General features: G+C 36.4%; 2 protein-coding genes across 6 annotated transcripts in view; both read left to right on the forward strand.

The window, feature by feature from the left end:
* The window catches only part of LOC124159564 (WD repeat-containing protein 47), a 569,600-nt gene extending 557,652 nt beyond the window's left edge, over nt 1-11,948 (forward strand). For all 5 annotated transcript variants that reach the window (XM_046535460.1, XM_046535459.1, XM_046535462.1 and 2 more), the window contains 5 exons: nt 534-703; nt 2,467-2,637; nt 5,985-6,121; nt 7,846-8,065; nt 10,236-11,948. In XM_046535460.1, coding sequence (XP_046391416.1) covers nt 534-703; nt 2,467-2,637; nt 5,985-6,121; nt 7,846-8,065; nt 10,236-10,381 — 844 coding nt within the window. In that variant the 3' untranslated portion in view covers nt 10,382-11,948. The remainder of the gene's footprint in view (nt 1-533; nt 704-2,466; nt 2,638-5,984; nt 6,122-7,845; nt 8,066-10,235) is intronic.
* A 2,987-nt stretch (nt 11,949-14,935) lies between these two features.
* The window catches only part of LOC124159567 (structural maintenance of chromosomes protein 2), an 80,222-nt gene continuing 74,029 nt past the window's right edge, over nt 14,936-21,128 (forward strand). The window contains exons 1-8 of the mRNA XM_046535465.1: nt 14,936-15,235; nt 15,432-15,581; nt 15,676-15,837; nt 15,931-16,041; nt 16,187-16,324; nt 16,541-16,681; nt 18,047-18,196; nt 20,095-20,284. Of these exons, the coding sequence (XP_046391421.1) occupies nt 15,068-15,235; nt 15,432-15,581; nt 15,676-15,837; nt 15,931-16,041; nt 16,187-16,324; nt 16,541-16,681; nt 18,047-18,196; nt 20,095-20,284 (1,210 nt within the window). The 5' untranslated portion in view covers nt 14,936-15,067. The remainder of the gene's footprint in view (nt 15,236-15,431; nt 15,582-15,675; nt 15,838-15,930; nt 16,042-16,186; nt 16,325-16,540; nt 16,682-18,046; nt 18,197-20,094; nt 20,285-21,128) is intronic.

Below are 21,128 nucleotides of genomic sequence, written 5' to 3' on the forward strand. Positions count from 1 at the left end.
TAATTATCACAATCAATATTTTAATTATTAGTTATTCGATATTATGTAGTCAGTTATTAAATAGAAAAATTACAATTGTATTGCATATTGTTACTGTTATTTTGTCTCAGAAACAGCTTATGATAAGAAAATCATCATCCGTTTATTTTCATACTTTTGGAGTTGCATGATTTCATTTAATTATTAGCTAACGATATTCCTTGTAAGAACAAGTTGAGATATTATGGTATTCCTCTTTGGTTCTTCGCCAACTTATAGCCAATTGGCTTCATTTTCTCTGATGGAAATGAAATGTTTCGGAAAATGAAATGCTTCCCTTTTTCAAGGGATGTTTATCTAACCATGTCAGATCACTCAGAAATTTTGTGTGATATCTAGCTGGGTGAGATCAACATGCCTTAAAAATGGGAAGCAAGACATTTTCCAAAATGAAGCAAATAACCTGGTGCAGAGCCCAACTAGAAGTGCTATAGTATATTATTCACCAGGAAAAACTTAAGTGTTAAATTGTGATATCCTTAATTCTTGAATAGGGAGGACCATGTGACACATCAGCCAACAGTCTTGTTCAAACGGACAATGCACCACAAAGGGTCCATCTACTGTCTGGCCTGGACACCCATGGGCGACCTCTTGGCCACTGGCAGCAATGACAAAACAGTCAAGCTCATGAAATTCAATGCTGACACTTCAAATCTTGAAGGTATGTGTTGCTTTAAATGCTCACCCATTCATTGAAGTTGTCTTCTGAGAGCATTTTTAGCTTTATTTTGTTATGAATTATCTCTCATTTCCATAAATTGCGATGAGACCTCACTAATTAGTTAATGAACCTGAGTGTGGGGAGCATGGTAGCCTACCGTCCATTGCAAAATTCTGAGGTCTGAGTTTTATGATCTCAAAGATTGCTCATTCAATTTTGAAGCAAATTACATCAAATTAAAGCAAATTATATTTACATTTACTGAAGACATTTTAAATTCATAAGTCCTAATAACAATTTATTTTCACCCTCACATGGAATCACAGCTCATTTTTCTTATTTCCGCACATTAGCATCGCATATTTAGCTCTGTAGCTACCGAAATGATCGAGTTGAATTTCTTCTCTCTATGCTGTAACTTGTGGCTGCTGCGACAGATGTGGCATTTGGGGTCATTAAGTTAATATTGCATTCATCAGTATTTCAGCTTTCCATAGATATGTAAGACAGCAGTATTTTCTGTTCCATGCACCCTACGATATTAGCCAACTTGTTTTGTTCTTGAGTTCATCGTCAATCCATTGTATTGTGTTGTAATTCTACCTCTGAGCATACAAAGAAACTAATGATAACATTGAAAAAAGTGAGTTTGCTATCAGGAATTGCAAAATTAAAGCAGCTTCAATTTCTGTACTAATTGTTAGTTTTGAAATATAATGAGCAATCTGAGATGTTTCCCTTCAAACTGAGGTGACAGAATTTTGCTACAGATAGTAGCGGGTCAGAGTGCTGGCCGAAGGGTCCTTCATTCAAATCCCAGGGGAAATCCCAAAAGAAAAACAAATACCTATTCAAAATGTGGAGTGACTCAGGAGAAGAAATTTGTGAAATGTGTGAAATTTCCATGCCTAAGGCTTAGTATTGCGTGAGCTCCACCCTCACCTATACATACCAACTTTAGGGTTAAATCACTGGGTGAGTCAGTGGCACAGCGAGGGGTGGGTTTTGGGGGATAAACCTCCCCCCCCCCCACCCCCCCCAAAGCTCAGAGAAAATTTAAAGTTTAATCCGTTTTACTTAATTGGATTGATATTACTAATATAATAGTGTAAGGATGAATAAAATATCCCTCAGAAAGCCGTAAAACTCACCATTTTGAACCATTTATCTTAAATTCCGCAATTTATTTATTTCGCACCTGCCGCTTATCCTTGTGGGTATTCCATACCACACACACCTGGGTATTAGTTGCACCTAAACCCCCCTAGCCTTAATCCCTAGCTGCACCCCTGGGGTGAGTGACTTATGAAATCTCTTAAATGAGAATTACAGATCCGTTTTCACTGATGAATATTCTCTCCTTGCAATTAAATTTCAAGCTTACATCTTGTAAATATTTTTTAAAATTTTCCTGCCAGATTTTTCAACCCTTTCTTCCAGTTGTGCTGTAGTATTTTTGTGTACGTATGTACTTCTCATGAGTGTTGGTTATTCTACTGAATGATAGATGATTTACTTTTTCCCAGAAATTCTCCTTTTACCTAGTTGCTCTGTCAATTTAATTTATAGTTAATAATGCCTTAAGAATTGTTGAAGTTAGCTCTTTTCTGCTCAGCCATTCTTTGTGTTGGCTTAGTGCCAGAAAGTCATAAATATTTTTCACGGATTTTCTCTCAGATTGATTGTTCTTCAGAAATAATATTCATGTGCAAAGTATGCACGTATTGCTCCGCTAATCAGAGTTATTTTCGTTTAAATTTCAGGACAAGAAGTGGAATTGATGATGCACGATGGAACTGTACGAGACCTCTGCTTCCTCGAGGATACCAGCAACAAGTCGTCACTTTTGATTAGTGGAGGTGCTGGAGACTGTAAGATATATGTGACAGACTGTGCGACGGGAACTCCTTTCCAAGCGTTGAGTGGACATTCGGGTATGTTTAGCTTATTTACTGCATTTTCTACCTACTGTCACCATCATAACGTTGTGCTGATGTGCTTTAGACGTTTCTGTCATTGTCATTTCTTCTGCACACTTCTTTCATTGCATGAATGCTATTTTAAATATAATTTAGTTGCCATTTTTTATATATTCTTATATTTATGATTGGTTGAAGCAGAGACTGAATTGACAATCAAGAGACTGATGCAGTAATCAAATAACAAATTTCGCTCAACATTTGCCATTTTTTCTCAACTTTGAAACTCATTTTTATTGATTATTCTAAAATAATCTTGAGGAGACATTAAGTTATAAAAACGTTGAAATGGGTCATCACACCCAAGTTCAATGAGGTGGTGGCCCTCTAGGTCACCACCCTATTGAAAATTTCTTATAAGTCTTACAGAAATTCTTATAAGAATTCTGTAAGACTTATAGGATTCTATAGCAACCTAACAACCAAAACTTGTTTGGTTGCTAGGTTGCTAGGGATTGCTTTTATATGTTAATCATTCACTATGTCTTTGTGATAGCAGTTTAATAAAATAAGTCGTGTGCTTCTAACCATAATAAGGCATTGACCTCATTTGGTAAGTATTAAAAAACTGGCATTCCTAAAATTATGTTACCTTAAACAGATAGTTTCGTTGAATTTTAAACTTTTCATCATTAATTTAGATAGACATGTATATTTTTCAGATTGTGGCATATCTAACATAAGAGGAAGTTTTAATGAAAACAGTGTTTTAATGGACAAAGTGAGTGATTTAGTCGTCTCTGAAGAGAATGAGAATGAATTTGAATGAGTATGCCAACATCTGCACAGTTATAATTTTATGGAAAATACATCAACTATTATTCTCAATCAGTGTTTCTGTGATTCCTATTAATTTCCCTAAATCTTGCAATTATTGTTAGCCATATTCTACATATCCTTTTCTCCAAAATGGCATCAAATTCCATTTTGCTTTGTTTATTTCTTTCATTATCTATCCAAATCTGCATGTACCCTATTGGAAAATTCTTATAAGAAAATTTCTTATCAGAAATTGGACATATTTCTTACACAATTTTTCTTTAAGAAAATTTCTTATCAGAAAGTGGGCATATTTCTTATAAGAAAATTTCTTATAAGTATTTTTCTTAAAAGAAAATTTCTTATAACTATCAGTTACAAAATGTTGTTTATAAGAAATTTTCTGATGGAAATATTTATTATAAATATATTATCAACATGCTTAAAACACTTGCGCAAACTTCTATAAAAAGCTACATAAGTTTTACACCCCTACTGAGAGTACAAAGTTAGCATTATACCTAATTCAATCTAAATGTAGACGCCTATACATATCTGGTATACAGCAAACCTAACTATTTCCCATGAACCAAATATAGATGTCTATGATTAGTGTAAATCAAGCATGGACACTCAAGCTCTGTAAAATTCACCTGACTGGCCAGACAAGGCGAGATACCATAGAGGTCTTTCAGGGCATGGGTTCTGTGTAGGGTTAACGTCCCCACATGCTAAAAGAAACTAAAATCAATGAAACCGACAAAAGCCTAGAATGATAGACTGATAATTGAATACGACTTTGGCAATCACTACGCATTGAAAGATACAGGAATTGCAATATGGAATACGATTTAACCTGGAAAATTGAAGAAGCAAATGAAATAAAATTCAAGCTCGACTGGAGATAGGTACTTCAAGAAATTATATGGGAAAGAAGAGTAAAATTTGATAAATAAAATGCATATGAGCAATGTTTATTTAAGATACCAGAGAGAATGAGACCTCTACATGCAGATTTGGATAGATAATGAAAGAAATAAGCAAAGCAAAATGGAATTTGATGCCATTTTGGAGAAAAGGATACGTAGAATATGGCTAACAATAAGTGCAAGATTTAGGGAAATTAATAGGAATCACAGAAACACTGATTGAGAATAATAGTTGATGTATTTTCCATAAAATAATAACTGTGCAGATGTTGGCATACTCATACAAATTCATTCTCATTCTCTTCAGAGACGACTAAATCACTCTCTTTGTCCATTAAAACACGGTTTTCATTAAAACTTCCTCTTATGTTAGATATACCACAATCTGAAAAATATACATTTCTATCTAAATTAATGATGAAAAGTTTTAAATTCAACGAAACTATCTGTTTAAGGTAACATAATACTAGGAATGCCAGTTTTTTAATACTTACCGAATGAGGTCAATGCCTTATTTTGGTTAGAAGCACACGACTTATTTTATTAAACTGCTATCACAAAGACATAGTGAATGATTAACATATAAAAGCAATCCCTAGCAACCTAACAACCATACAAGTTTTGGTTGTTAGGTTGCTAGGGAACCATGTGAACAGTATCCTGCAACGTATGCAATCGTAGTATACATCGTGGTTATTCATGGCCCATATCGAACTTCCATCGGTCAAGTAATCTGTAGACTCGAAAGAGACAGATCTTATAAGTCTACAATTTTTCATGTGCCCTCAGCTATACCTAACAAGTAGCATTAAAGAAGCCTCCGCTTCTTGGAACCATTTATGTCAAATACCATGCTGAAAAAAACCAGGAAATTAGCAGAACATTACTTAAAAAAGAGTTATACATAATTTCCAAAAATTATCATATGTAGAATTCCTTAAATAATTATCAATTGCCAACATAAGTTATGGTGACACGCCTGCTGGATGAAAACATAAAAGGTATGCGACCCGCGCAGCATTATTGTAGAATTCTATAAGAAATACAGATTTCTTATAAGAATTTTTGTAAGACTTATAGAATCCTATAAGAATTTCTATAAGACTTATAGACTCCTATAAGAAATATGTAAGACTTATAGAATCCTATAAGAATTTCTATAAGACTTATAGAATCCTATAAGAAATATGTAAGACTTATAGAATCCTATAAGAATTCTGTAAGACTTATAGAATCCTACAAGTCTTACAGAATTCTTATAAGAATTTCTGTAAGACTTATAAGAAATTTTCAATAGGGTACCCCTTAGTCTGCTAGTGTCTGATTACAACGGCTATGGCTATTCAGGTACCTGGATAGTGTAGTGATCTGTGAAGCCAAAGGCCTGTGCTTTGATTTCCGTTCGAGGTTATTTTTTTCCCATGATACTTTATGTGGAAGTACTCTATGCAATTATCTGTGAGTTTGGTCTTTGGTTTGTGTCACTAATGTTAATCTCTTGTTATCCATCTTTCTGTAAACTAATGTAAACTTTTTTCAGGTAATGGTGTTTTTCATTAATTTCATTCATTTATTTTATGTTAGCTTTTGATGAAAATTCATTTACTTTTTCAGGTCCTGTTTTAACTTTGTACAATTGGGGAGGTGCCATGTTTGTGAGTGGTTCGAATGACAAGAGCGTGCGCTTCTGGGACCTGAGGACGAGGGGTTGTGTCAACGTCATCACTCCCACTACATCATCAGGGTCGAGGGTAAGCAATCTCAGCGTCTCATCCCAAAAGTGAGCCTCCCATCTACTGCAGATGCAGACATTATGTGCACTCATGTTTGGTTGAGAAATTAACTAAATTAGGAAAAGAAATACATACTAATTATGAGTCTATAGTAATTTACTTGTTCAAAGATCTTAGGGCCACTTCTCGGCAATTAAGCCTGACCCTCCCACACATCCGTTGCAAAGTGGTTATATTGTCTATAGTTATTATAATGATATATTTTGTTGCGTACTTCAATTTTCACTTTTTGAAATGAATTCTCCGTTTTCTTCCATTCGTGAGCAATTTTTATACAAAATTTTAGCATTAAAAATAATGGACTTCCAGACTTTTAGCCTTATTACCTTGCATTTACTAATTTTGTTGTTAATAACACTAGAAACCTGTTTGAAATTCCACAGTGTTTGTAAAAATGCTAGTTATTCTTTTAGAAGAGTAAATTATTGAAAATCAAGTACAATGTTTGGTTGAAAAATACACTGGTAATGCCATGAGTTGACCATGGATTCATGCTATGATTGGGTTAGAGGGTGTAGTCCAGTGGCTGGGGTAAGGGACGGACACCCCGTTGAGCTGGGTCCCTAATCTACGGGACGAAAATACCACGGTAATTCCACCCCATAAAAGAGCTCCATATAGAGAGGTTTAAAATATGATCATGCTACTCATAGCACGGAAAACGTTTTCCCATTGTAGGCGCCGTCAGGAAAGGGTTAACCATATATCTGTGCTTTTTATATATCATGCAAGTTTCAGCTTAATTGCATATCTTTTACAGAAAAAGAGCTGTTATCACTGTTGTTAACTGAGAGTGTAAAAGTACTGGTGTGAGGTGCAGTATATTTTTTTAGGAATTCTTCTTGTGTTTTCAACCAGGTTAACTCAGTTGTAAAGGCCGACGTTTCGGAAGATGACTTGTCTCTTATTTTCAAGGCATGTTACTCAATGAAAGTCCAATTTCACACTGAACAACTTGACCGTTTAGCGAGCTCAACAATAAGGCTCAGGTGTCGTCCGATAGGCTGAAGGTCTTTTTTTTTTTTTTTTACAGCATTGTTCTTGGTTGTGTAGTAATACACAAGTGATATTGTTATGTGCGATAATAGTTCTCTGCAAAGTTAGAAAGTGCTTTCTACGTATCTTCTGATATTTATACTGGCTGTGTGAGTGTTTTTGATCGGCAATCCTCCTCGCTTGATGGTAAATGCTGAGTTATCCTGTCTCCTCACTCCCAGTTGCCTGTGGATGCGTAGACTGGAAAATGTTGCTATAATTCACCCTAAATTGACCGTTTGTCTAAGAGGATATCCAGCAGATAAAACTCTTTTCTGTCTGTATAATTATCAGTTGATACAAATTACATGCACCTGTTGTTTTAGACATTTCCAGATCAGTAAAACTAATGAGCTTGAGGATTACAACTCTAACATGGCTAATGATATACTATGCCCCAATTTTGTTATGCTTATACATATTTTTCAAAATTGATGACAGCTATATTTATTCAGAAGATATGCCACCGAAGCTTACAAAAGTTGTAGTAAATATGTGAATCTAACAAATGCTAAAATTTATTTACAATAAATTGACTTAATTTTTAGATATGGGTTACTTAATCACTGGCCCCTCCGCACTTTGAGAGTTCATGAGCTTCTGAATGTATTCTAAAGCTGACACTTTTCCTTCTTTTTGGTTTCTAGGGTTCCTCAGTAGCCTCTGCCTGCGTAGATCCCTCTGGTCGTCTTCTGGTTACAGGACATGAAGATTCTTCATGCGCTCTCTACGACATAAGGGGTGGGAGATCTGTTCAGTGCTTCAGGCCCCATTCATCTGATGTCAGATCTATAAGGTTTTCTCCATCAGCATACTATTTGCTTACTGGAGGATATGACAACAAGCTTGTTCTCACTGACCTACAAGGTAAGCCATGTGCGAAATGTTTTAGTTCTATTACATTCTCTGCTGGATTTTGTGTTACTAACAATTTAAGGTTGATTTACGGAAAAACTTATACATACATATTTAGGTAGTAGTGGAAAATTAGCTTCATGGCTCTAATGGTTTATAAAAGAAATGGAATGTTTCATGCCAGAGTTTCAGGAAAACAGAAAATTCGTTTGTAAAGTCTTTCCCCACTTCCATTCTATAATGCTTCCTGCCTTACTTCAATTGTGTCACTACTAAGCATAGCATAGATTCTGTAACACAGGCAGTCCTCAGATTTCCCACATGTGATGGAGCAAATGAAGGCTGTTATCTGCCTGCGTAACTATGTACCTAGGGCACTTGTTGTTCACATGTCACTCATCAGTTATGTTGAGACTATGTGGTGAATAAAGCCCTGCCTGATTTGGAAGTCATTGGTCATTTTAAAAGCGATAAAACTGCAACCATAACATGGTGTCAGAAATGCTGACTGATTAAGCTAAGTGGCAATACAGGGTGCACTCCTGAAAATATTCCAGAGGCAGCTCCTACCCTAATCTGTGCAATATCTTGTGTTGCCCTCTGTTTTCTCACAGCAGTTTCAGATAAGGGGCACCTATTTCCTTATGTATTCATTCGTGGGTTAAATTTTTGTGTTCCACATCACATATGCTAGCGGTGAATTTTAGGTGCAGCCTGACGAGTACTAAGTAGTACCTCTCCTTTGAGTTTTCATGGGAGTTCCTTCCCTCACTTGCTTCACAAATCCTAGATTTTGAATAAATCCTGTTTAGTGAAGAAATGTTTATGCATCTGATAGTGCTTTATTGTTCTTTAAGAATTGTATAGTATGTATTATTTTACCAAAATTCAAAATTATTTAATCAACATTTTCGCTGAAAAACCAGGTCCTAGGGGCTGTACTGCACCTTTAGACAGAGCAGACTGGGGGCATAGCTAATGTTTCATTTTATTTATTTCCTGTTTATTCACATTATGCGTCAAATGCATGAGAAGTATTAAGATATGTTCCTACTGGTTGCATTTTCATGAGAAGAATGATAAATTGACATGGAAGTGGAATACTGCAATTGAAAGTAGTTATGATGAAATCCTGGGAAGACTTTGTGCTGGTACATAATTTGCTGGGCAGAAATTACATATGTACTTCATATTTTGGTTATGATGATAATTGTGGTTCCCAGTGAGAAATGGGTGGTGGAAACCACGTGGAACCCATGTGGAATCCACGTTGAGTGGTGGATATTGAGTGGTTGGACCCACGTGGAATCCACGTTGATTTCAAGTGGATTTGTGGTGATTGTCATAAAATGTTAAACAGAATTTCTAATTTGTGGAACTTAACTCTCTGGTGACATTGCGTCATTTATCATCCTGAAACCACGCTAGTTATGTGAAAATGTATCGCACATTCTATTTTTATATAATTCGTGGAAAGGTAGCCATGAGAGCACATGAAAATTCGTAGACACATATATAGAAGGTTTAGATATAGAGTGGTTGAGGTTTTAATGGTTTTAGGACAGCACCAACTGCTGTTTTAATTTTTCCACCAAATTTCCACGTGGGTTCCACGTTGATTCCACGACCAAAAACACGTGGTATCCACGTTAATTCTCCACGTGGGTTCCACGTGGATTCCACCACCCATTTCTCACTGGGTTCAAACTCCCAAAGACTCCATGTTAGCAAAAGTTACTTTTGTAGCTCAACCCTTTTGTATGACACAGACTATGAAAATTATTAGCAGGTTTTATAGTGCATGAATTTTAAATAATTCTCGTTGAGCTGTCTTTCATACTGATGACATGTCCATAAGCAAAAAAAAGCAGTTAATTTCAGTTTAAAGACTGTAGATATGAATTATTTCTGAAAAGTATGAAAAGAAACATAGTGTTATTTTCCGTAGATTCAGTATAATACGGAATGGAGATGGAAAAGCTGTCAGTTATGAAATATGCATACGTGGTATATCATGTAATTTAATATTATTTGGTAAAATGCACTACTTTGTTTCATTGTATGTATTGTATTTTTGTATTTAATGAATTATTAATGTACATATGTATTATATGTAGTACCATGCATGTGAAAATTTGCCTTTGATGAACATGTGCATTACGTGTTTCTTTGGTGTCCTCAGGTGACCTGACTCTCCCTCTGCCCAGTGTGGTTGTGGCACAGCATCAAGACAAAGTCATATCAGGAAGGTGGCATCCCACTGAGTTCTCCTTCTTGAGTTCGAGTGCAGACAAGATGGCAACACTGTGGGCCCTGCCCCCACTATAACGTGATGGCTGTTCTCTGCATTATCAAAGACATGTACAGACAAAAGTAAATATGGGCACACAACATGCATAATCCTGATTAAGTGGTAAATGACTGAATGGCTTTTCAGTTCTCTGCCTTGAATGTTTACGAAGTGAAGACATTTTTGTATGCTAAATTTGTGAGTTGTACAATTTTGATTGAGGAGTAGATTGAAACTTTTCAATACAGGTTTTTGTTGCTATCTGCTGTAAAGCCAATGATAAATTCTTATTTTTTCTTCGCTTGTGTTTTTGAGTGATAACGATGCTGAAGTGAAGTTTTTATACCCCTGACTTGTACTTCAAAAATTGTAGGTTTATAATTGACAAACAAAGCAATCATTAGATTATTAATTACATAATAATATTCTTATGTTGAGTAGCATTTTAAGCGATCTGACCATGTGCTCTGCAATCGCAAAAGAAATTTTTTAATATAATGTATTGGAGTAGATCACATATCACGTTGACCATTGAATCAGTTGGTTACCGGTGCCACATTCTACATGACACGCAAGGACGTTTGGAAAATTATTTGATCTGATAATAGCAATTAACGCTGGAAACGAGACTGATAACTTTAAATGCTACTCACTTTTCAGAATAAAATCTCAATTGGCTTCTTCGAGTGGTGGTATGAAGAGGGTTGAAAGAACCAATAATGAATATATATAATTATTTTTAACATATTCGGCAACCTACTCTCATGTTTATTTTTTCATTGTCAACTTTGGCGAAATTTTCGTTTTTCAAAATTGAGTGTTCATGTTCAATGAGAATTTATTTTTGCTCTGAATATGTATCAGTATTGAATCAAGGAAACGTGAAAAAGAATACTCATTTCCATTGGGAGAATCGCAAGAATTGCTTTAATGTCAGTCATAGAATGGAAGCTCTCTCCTAATGGAAGAATTACATGATGGATGAATGAATATGTATGAATAAATGTTAACTAAATTAAAGAGATGATGTTATTCTTTTATTGATTTCTTTAATGTAAAGTTGTAATTTATGATAAAAATTATAAAAAATGAAAGTTTGTTACGTATTCGTGGTGCCTTTTAGCCTGCTGAATTGAACAGTGCCTCATGAACATTTCTTGATTTTACCAAAACAAGTTTTTTTTCTTTAATTAGGGAATTATCATCATTTCAAAATGGTCAATAATGAAAAAGGACAGTCAAAGCAATATTTTTGTCATCATGACTTTTGTAAATTCAGACCTCAGAACTTGGTAATGCATCATAATTTGTTGTACATAGAAGTCATTACTCTAATGTGTATAGATATCTTAGGTTAAATAGAGAAAATTTATCTCATGTTGCGATTTGATGCATAGTATGTTCTTCCCCGTGAGCTCCTTGTAACTATTTCATATTATGCTGGTACACATAATAAGGATGCACTTAGTAATTATTTGTATGACATTTCAAGGTTTTCATTTTTCACTGAAAATATATTCTTAAAAATTGATTAATTTATACCATATATGTAATCCATATGTAAAATTGCTAATTTACAAATAAAATATAAATATTTGTTTCCCATTGTTTGCTCATTTTATGTTCTTTTAACTTTGGATTTTTTTAAAAAAACTTTTTAGCCATAGGAAGTAAATGTACGCATGCACATGCTTTACTACTGTGGCAAAAAACACACGCACATTCAACCTCTCTTCTTGTGCGTATGTATTACATTTCATTCCTGCTATGTGAACGGTAGTGAAATTCGCATTAATTGTCTTAGGAATAAATTCCCCTTCATCATTGAATTTCCAGGCTACTCTGCAGGCCACTATGCTATCCAGGTTCTTTGATTCACATGGAACTTCTGATACTGAAATTCATGGTTTTAGATGTCAGAAAAACCCTTTTTAAGTCTATCAAGGATGGCAACACTAGAGAATGTAAGACCTTCCTAAGTTTAGTCGCAATAATATAAGAATTTTTGTGAACGTCTGAGTAAAACCAGTAAAACCTTTATCATGCCTATAAAAAAATCCCTGGAATTCTTTGTGAGGCTCACACTAACAACCCGCATGTTGATATGAAATGTGCTACTGCCAGTGCAAAATTTTCATTTTATCTGGAAAATTCAAGAGTACACATTAAGTTTCAAAATGCAAAATGCTTGGATATTTATCTAGGAACTGTCAGTGCAGTGATACTGCACTATGCTTTTAATTTTGCAATCCTTGAGTTGCCATGGCCTGTGGAATCGGAGAAGCTGAGAGTGTGAGGTGGGGAATTATGGTTGAATACCATGGGTACTGCTTGCAATGTGCTTGTCGGAACTCTTTATCTGTAACCAGGAACTTCTGCACACCTCCCTGATTATCCAAGTGACCAATAATGGCAGAGTGTTTTATCAGCCCATCTCCAATTAAGGTAGGCGTATCATGTAAATGGTGAAGCAAAGGAAAATATATTTCTGTGGTCATCATCAAATGACACTTTGCATGGAAACGGATACGTAGGGGTAGAAGGAGTAAGTCATGATCTACAATAGAAAAAAATATGATTGCAGTATGGAATGTAAAGGTATTGCTGAGGGTGGGTAATTTGAAGGCACAGAAGAAGTGAGGTTAACCTTAACAATTGGCATGTGATAGGGTATGAGCAGTGGCGCCGACTCCATGGGGCTTGAGGGGGCCCGAGCCCTCTCAAAAATTCGTTATGGCTGCGTAAATAAATGTGAAAGGCTTGTCCATTTTCCTCGGAGTGTCCAGATGTCGAGATTCGTGCTATCATGGTTCTAATTTTGATCATATGAATCTTCTAAAATGCTTAAAAAACTTAAAAATCACTACTTATAAAATTTCCCAGGATTAGATCCCAGGTTTGGGCCCCCCCAATATTTTTTGTAAGTCGGCACCTCTGGGTGTGAGAGAGGATCCAACTAAACAAGGCCAGATGGAAATATTGCATGACTATAGATTGATTGTACAGGATAGCTTAATTTACATGTAGAAGAGGATCATGGGTGTATCCCGCAGGGGGGGGGCAGCTGCCCCCCCACACCTCCCTGTAGAAGCAAAAATCAAATAGGTCTTTAAGGGAAATTGCGACTGGATTGAAACGAGAGTTTTGAGCAAATTAAACCCACTAAAAATGATAACAGTGTAAGAGACACAACTAAAAGAATTTTTTTCAAGCAAGACATAATTTTTAAAACCAAAGCACGTAACAATTTTCTTAAAATGTTGGTTCCATTCACTTTACCTACGTTAAAATGTTACAACTTGAAGGACTATGGCTTGTCCCCCCTCCCCTGCAGTTTTGATCCTGAGTACACCATTGAAGGGGATATGGGTGTATGGTGGAAATAGTATTCAAGTGTGGATCTAGAAAAAGGTAGCAGAGATGGAGATTATTCCAGCCATGGAAATAGGGGCACACCCTTCTTATTTTATGGTGACCTGGTTGTAAATCTTGGCAAGCAATTACTTAAAAGTAAGGTACCTATATAAAATCAACGAAATTTTTCCAACACCCTCTTTTGCTGTTTCTCTCCAAGTTAACTCAAACTCCTTTGCATTTATTCACCACCGTGTCCACCGGTGGTGTCACTGTGCCGGAACGCTTTCCCGGCAACGGTTAACAAAACACATAGTCAAATAACACTTTTATCAATTTTGGTGCCTCAAAATTTCTAATGTATACATTCATAACCAAAATTTATAAAATTGTAATCGACCGTAGATAATAACATAAAACACACACAATTCTAAAAAAAAGTTAAGGAAAGTGCATTTCGACACTGCTAATGATGCCAAGACGTCATTGCTCTCCACCCACCCTAAAAGCATCCATATATCCATCCGTATATTGCCCACCCTCACCAATCTCTGCAGCCTGTGCCTCATCAGAGAACATATCACCATTCTACTAATGCATCTTTCTCCAGTCTGAATCAACGCACTTGCATGCTAGGTGAGTAAATAGAAGACCAAACCGATTGCATTTTTTCTCTGTATTAATTTCCAGATTTAACCAACGCAGTAGACTATTTCCGCGCTTTTCGCCTAATACTAGCAATATTAGTTTGTATTCATATCCATATGCTTCGATTGCGTTGAATTTTTTACGACCTCGTCTTCATTCACAGTTGTGTCGCGTCATTGTGAAATACTAGTACAAATGCAGTGAAAAATGACACGCGATGCTTCTTCAGCCTCAGATATTTGATTTAAACCTTAGGAAAAAAATGATATTTTTGCTACTCCCGTACGCGACTTCAAACTTCGCTCATTAAACAAAGCACACTCAATTGCGAGATGCGCAGGCGCAGACGTTAACGATATGACCGGTACCTTGAGCAGTGAACGGTTCATCTCGAGACCGATTTATTTTGAATAAAAGACGATTATCGCGAATTTTTCAAGAATGAAAATTAATAAATGTAATATTATAAATGATTTAACCTAAATCATTAATAGCTGAAGTGATGACACTTTCATACGCCTTAACTTCTTTAACTGTTTCAGCTTATATTGAGTCGTTCATTTACATCCTACACGCTTGGGTGCTTGGGTCATTTGGTGAAGAAGCGCCAAATCCGCCAAAGCTATGGCCAGTGCCGCGAAAACATGAGGCTGCTCGTTACGCCAGTTTCGAGTGACTTCTAATTAATATTTGTTTACTATAGGCAATGCCAATGTATTAGAATGTACATCGTATCCGTTACTTTGGAGGGATTCAAATCCTACGGGCAGAGAACTGAGATAAATGGCTTCGATCCTCTATTCAATGCCATTACCGGGCTGAACGGTACAGGGAAATCGAATATTTTGGACGGAATATGTTTTGCACTTGGTATCACGAATTTAAGCCACGTAAGTATTACTGTAATTTTAAAGTATTAGCGTTCATTATACGTACGTTGTAATAAGAGTGTACGTGTCGGCGATAGAGTATAATGTTATTATGGACCTATTTGGTCATGACGTAAACATTAGTTGATCTGTTGTTCATCGAGTTTGGTTGCGTTTTCCTTGTGTTTGAATATAATGACTTTGTTTATGTTAATAGTTGAGAGCTGGGCTATTGCAAGATTTGGTATACAAAGGAGGGCAAGCGGGCGTCACAAAAGCCAGTGTAACGTTGAAGTTCAACAACCAAGACAAGTCTCAAGCACCGTGCGGATACGCGCAATATGACGAAATTACGATCACTCGACAGGTTGGATTTGTCTTTGGATATCTGCCCTTGATGACAGTTGGAATATTTCTTTGTTTTGCTAAATTACATTCATGGCCTTCATTGTTTCTCACAGGTGGTCCTCGAGGGACGTAATAAGTATATGATTAACGGAATAACTGTTACTTATCAAAGAGTACAAGATCTCTTTCGTTCCGTCCAGTTGAATGTAAACAACCCACATTTTCTTATAATGCAAGGACGTATCACCAAAGTTCTTAATATGAAACCCGAAGAGGTAAGTGAACTTCGTTTGATGCGGTGTTTTCAAGGCAGACGTTGGTCGACGATGTTGGCAGGCGATGTGTATATAATTTAATGTCAATTTCAGATTTTGTCCATGATAGAAGAAGCCACGGGGACCATGATGTATAAAACTAAGAGAGAGCATGCTCAAAGGACAATTCAGAAGAAAGAAGCCAAGCTTCAGGAAATCAAAACGGTTTGTATTGCTGTTTTAAAATTTATTTTGGTTAATATGATGGGAACGTAGCATTAGTTCGAGCTCGACAGGTAATTGGTCTTACAGTCTTGAAACTGTTGAATGGTGTAAGATGAATTTGAATGATATTTTAATTTCTTTCCAGCTCATCGAGGAAGAAATATGTCCAAAGCTGGAGAAACTGAAGGAGGAGCGGGGTCATTATTTGGAATTTCAGAAAGTTCAAAGAGAACTTGAGCATCTCACCCGATTGTACATTGCTTGGAAGTTTGTTTCACTAGAGGTAATATCTGTGATACAGATATGATGATATTATTGGAGTTAATTTTCTCTGTAAGGGCTGGTTAATGGGATGAGATATTCTTGCATTTGGTGTTTATGAAAGAAAGATCTTGTATCTGTAAGGTTTTTGTTTGAAATTCCTCATGGGAGGAAATTTAATTTGTGATTGGCTTCTGGCTGACCATACAAAAGGGTCATTCATCTGTGGGTATTTCAGGAATCATCTTCAAATGCTGAAAAGGACTTGGTAAAGGCTGGTGAAGATATGGAAAACATGAAGAATAATATCAATTCAGGCGAAGAAGAGTGCAAAATGATCGATGAGCAAATTAAACTTTTGCAAGCAAAAGCAGATGAGGTATGTGCTGTTAAGGAAATGACCCTTGAAAGAAATGAATGGTATTGGCCTTCGCTTCAGGTGAGTGTCTCCATTGCATATTTTACCAGTGGAGAAAGAATGCAATTCATCAGAAGAGTGGCCATTTTATCCACAACCATGGTTTCACTGTATAATGGCATTTGCTGTTTCTAGTTGTTTTATTTTCTTAAATTCCCTCACAAATAAGTTTTGCTGCAGTGTGAAACTAGGATTATTAGAATCTTTATTTACTCATTGATTTAATGTGGATTGTAGGATTTTACAACGGTGTACATTTAATGTTCAACCAACTGAAGGTTGGTGTTAAATTTAAGTTTGTTGAATATTCAGGACAGAATTATTATTGGATCACTCATTATAGCATTTGGAATTTTAAGGAAGAAATTAGACTTATTGTTGCTTGAAAAATGAGAAGTAACTTACAAGATTGGACCTACCAATGTTATAAGTTGTTTAAGAATTCTAATATCAAACCTTATTTGGTTGCAGTGCTTGTAGTATGAAAAATTTTAATGTAAAATGTAACTTAAGAGAGAAACAGGCAAAATATTTCAGGCAGAATTATGCTTTGAGTGATGAGTCAAGATGTTACATTGTTTAAATTAGTATATGTATCTATCTATATTTATATTTATTCTTGGACGAACACTTCATGAATTGGGAATCAATAATAGCCATAATTGCACCAGAAATATATTGTTATTTCGTTACCATTTTTTAAGCATGAGAATATTTATGAAAGAAGAGGCCAGTGGCCACGGTTTTTTTCCAGTCCATTTTATCCTTATTAGGGCTGTTATGTTTAAGGGAATTCAGGGAATATGTAGTTGGAGGTTTGAAATTAGTCAGGGAAATGGGGTAAAAGTTAAGAATTTCATGCATCTGGGAAAATGTGATGTGTCGTGCAAATCAAAAGCCCTTAGACCGTCAGTTGCCTCAGGGCCTTCATTTCATAGTGACTCCTATTTGACCAAAATTTAATTCTCTAGTTATTGCTCTTCCATTTGATCAGTGTAAAGAAATATGTATGCTGTTACTGGAATATAAATGTATTCATAGTAGAAGTGGTGTTTTTGTTGACTCTTGCTCTTCTTAAGTTGTGTGTAATGGTCAAAAGGATAGTGTGAAGAAGTCGGAGGAAATGAAATTTTTTTATGGAAATGAATTTGAGATTCTTGAAACAACTCTCCTAATATGTGCCCCAATAGGGTTGAAGAAGTACTCTAGGTTCTATACCTTCTGTAGCCGTGCCATCGTGCAATAATGTAAAAGTTGGCCATTAGAATTTTATTGGGCGAAGCGTTCTTGGACTCATTATTGTGCATGCATTTCTTTTATCAATAGGAAAGAGGTGGTGGATTGAAAGACTTGGAAACGTTGTTGAAGGCCACTGAGAAAAACGAGGCTAAGAAGCAAGCCAGCTTGCGTTCATTGAGAGATACTGCTCAGACAGAGAAGCAAAGACGGAAGCAGCTTTTGGCCAGTGTCAAAGAGGTGAGATCACATTTGTAGGAATGGACAGATGTCATTTTGTCACTATTTTTCAAGCAATATGAGCAGTCTGTTTTGCTGAGTGTTCAATTGGTTTTTTAGGTTATCATGATGTAATGGCATGTTGACTGTGTGTTCGTAATACTTGTGAACAAATGCAGTGGAAGTACATAATCATAGGCATCTCTGAGATCATGATAGAAGAGCTTTACAGTCTGCTCTTGATAGTCATTGCTAATGAATGTAAGACCAAACCTAATCAAAAAACACTGATAGTCAAGAATATACCTGCTACACTCCTGAGATAACTTTACTTTGAAAAAATTTTTTGCATGATTTTCTGCAAAATTTCTACTACCAATCATTATGAGTAAGCTATGTTATCGGATTCTTTGCGGATATGTAATAATGTTTCTGTAGTATTGCTGCATGTGTAGCAACTAAGAAATTTCATTGATTTAATGTGTTCTTCGCAAAGGAGGCCAGAAAACGGCTAAATACATGAGCTAAATTCAATAGTGATGTGCAATTTGTTTTAAAAGAATAACATACAGTATCAAATAACTTTAAAATATTCTCTCTCTCTGAATGCCATTGTGGATGGTTGTCAGTATTAATAATTCAATTTTTACACATTTCTCAGTGGTTTCAATTATGCATTTTTTTTCAATTTTATTCTGTGAAAGTGAGGTATAGGTGGCTATGTTGTGGATAAATCATTTCATTATTAAAGACTAGCATAGTAAAGATAAAGAAAATTATGGTTAATCCTGTATTCTAAACTATGGAATTTAACAGAAAGTTTTATTTAATTTTGCCAACTTGATGTTTTCTGTCGCCCTGGAGAAATGAAGGCTAAATGAGACATATAAAAGCCTCCTGTTCGCAGATGTTGACTTCCAAGCTCATCCAAAATAGAGAATCTTTTGGAATCGTATTTCTAGTATGTATTGGCGATGGTGATTCAATAGGGTGATATTAGGTCTAGGAATAATATTTAATGCTGTCAACTGGTGAATATTGACGAAAGGAGTTGAAGTAGCACAGTCTTGTATTCGCCGGCTAAGGCCCAGTGCACACGGTGTGACTGTTTTACAACTACCGTTGCAAACCAGTTGCGCGTGCAACTGTTTTGTGACCTCGACAATGTATTGAAGTGGGGAGGCGCACATGACGCAACTGGTTTTTGACGATCTCAAAACAGTCTGAAACCAGTCACATGCAACCGTGGGCCTGCGGTTGGAGTTGCGTTGCAGACGTGACGTTGCAGTTTCACGAGACCACGTGGTGTTTTGGTGGTATTTTGACGGCTGTATAGTGTCGATCTCAAAATGAATGGTCAAGAACTCAATATGAAGCTCGTTGAAGCAGTAGAGAAGCATGACGTCCTGAACAAATACAAACTGTCTAACGTCTTTGGCATTGATAATAGTTCATAGCGTCTTCTTCGCTTGACTCGGTGATAGTAAGCGCTGACGGCCAAGACAAGAGCTAAAAAGCAACACTTACCACACTAAATAAACACTTCACTGATTGCACAAGAGTCGAAACTGATTTACAACCAGCCCTTTGTCATTACACCCGTGTGCGGTCAGAAGTTTTGTTTCAGTTGCAAACAGGTTGCAGGCGCAACTGATTCCCAACTGTGGTTACAAAGTAGTCACTCCGTGTGCGCTGGGCCTAAGAATAAATAGAAATTTTCTGAGCAATAGTCGTAGTTAACTTTAAATTTTGATTTGCTGTATCATTTTTCAACCTGAAACACCTAAAAGTATGCATGAAATTGTTTAAATAAATTGGAAAAGCACAATTTATTTGATAGTACATAGCAGCATTTATAATTAGGGTGTGATTAGGTACTGAATGAATCAATCAATGGGCATGCTGTGTGTTATATTTAGGATGAAGCTGCATTAGCTGGGAAAACGAAGGAATTGGAGAAGTTGGAAGCATCGTTTGCTGGCCTCAAAGATGCAGTTCAAGCTGACAGAGATGCCCTTGCTGCTGCACAAAGACGGTTTCAGGCAGTCAGCACTGGTCTGATGGCTAACGATGATGGGGAGGAGGCAACGCTCGCAGAACAGGTCATAGGTGAGCTATTACGTCTATTTAATGACACCCTGCTATTCTCCTGATTGATTGGCCTGTGGCGGAAGGCGATAGGAAACTGACTGTTTGAGAAGGAGAATCAGGTTGAGCTGCAAATTGAGTCAATTGAGATATCCAAAGGCAGGATAACGTGAATGCCAGTTTATATTGGAAAGGTCATGGTTCCCACTCAGCCGTGAAAACCGTGAATAAGCCGTGAATTTCGTCTACCGTGAAAAAACCTGGAAATAGCCGTGAAATTCGTGGTAAAACCTTTAAAATCTCTCAAACTTGAATGTAGAACTACGATTGAAAGAGCAAAAGAAAAATTGATACGTCGATCATTATTTCAAGGTCAGTCACTTGCAGACACTGTCCACGCATTTATTTATCTGCACACGTAAATTCGAAGCGCAAATATTGGTCCGTGTGTCATGAGGACACACAGACCTTAAGGCTGTGATTGGAAGACCTGTAACCAAAGTGATCATTAACCCTGGCGAGAAATCAGACACCTCTTCACATTCCTCTCACCCTCCATTTTCCCACTCACAACCTTTTGCCGTCCCTAAATTTTGCTAACTATAGGCGACGTCATAAGAGCACTTTCATTGCTGCGTTTCGCTTTCCCGGCTTTTATCGCCTTTGCTATATTTTTAGTTAATGTGCGGCCAGTGATTTTTATGTGATCAATATTTCTTCCTAAAATGGCTTATCAATAAACCGTGAATTTGACGCAATTTAGACCATGAAAACCGGGAAAAAACCGTGAATTTTATAACTTCATTTGAGTGGGAACTCTGTGTGCTCAAAGCTGATGTTTAGATTGTCTGGGCCATCATCTACA

The sequence above is a fragment of the Ischnura elegans genome, chromosome 5 (genome assembly GCF_921293095.1).
Source record: "Ischnura elegans chromosome 5, ioIscEleg1.1, whole genome shotgun sequence".
In the NCBI taxonomy this organism is placed as follows: Eukaryota; Metazoa; Arthropoda; class Insecta; order Odonata; family Coenagrionidae; genus Ischnura; species Ischnura elegans.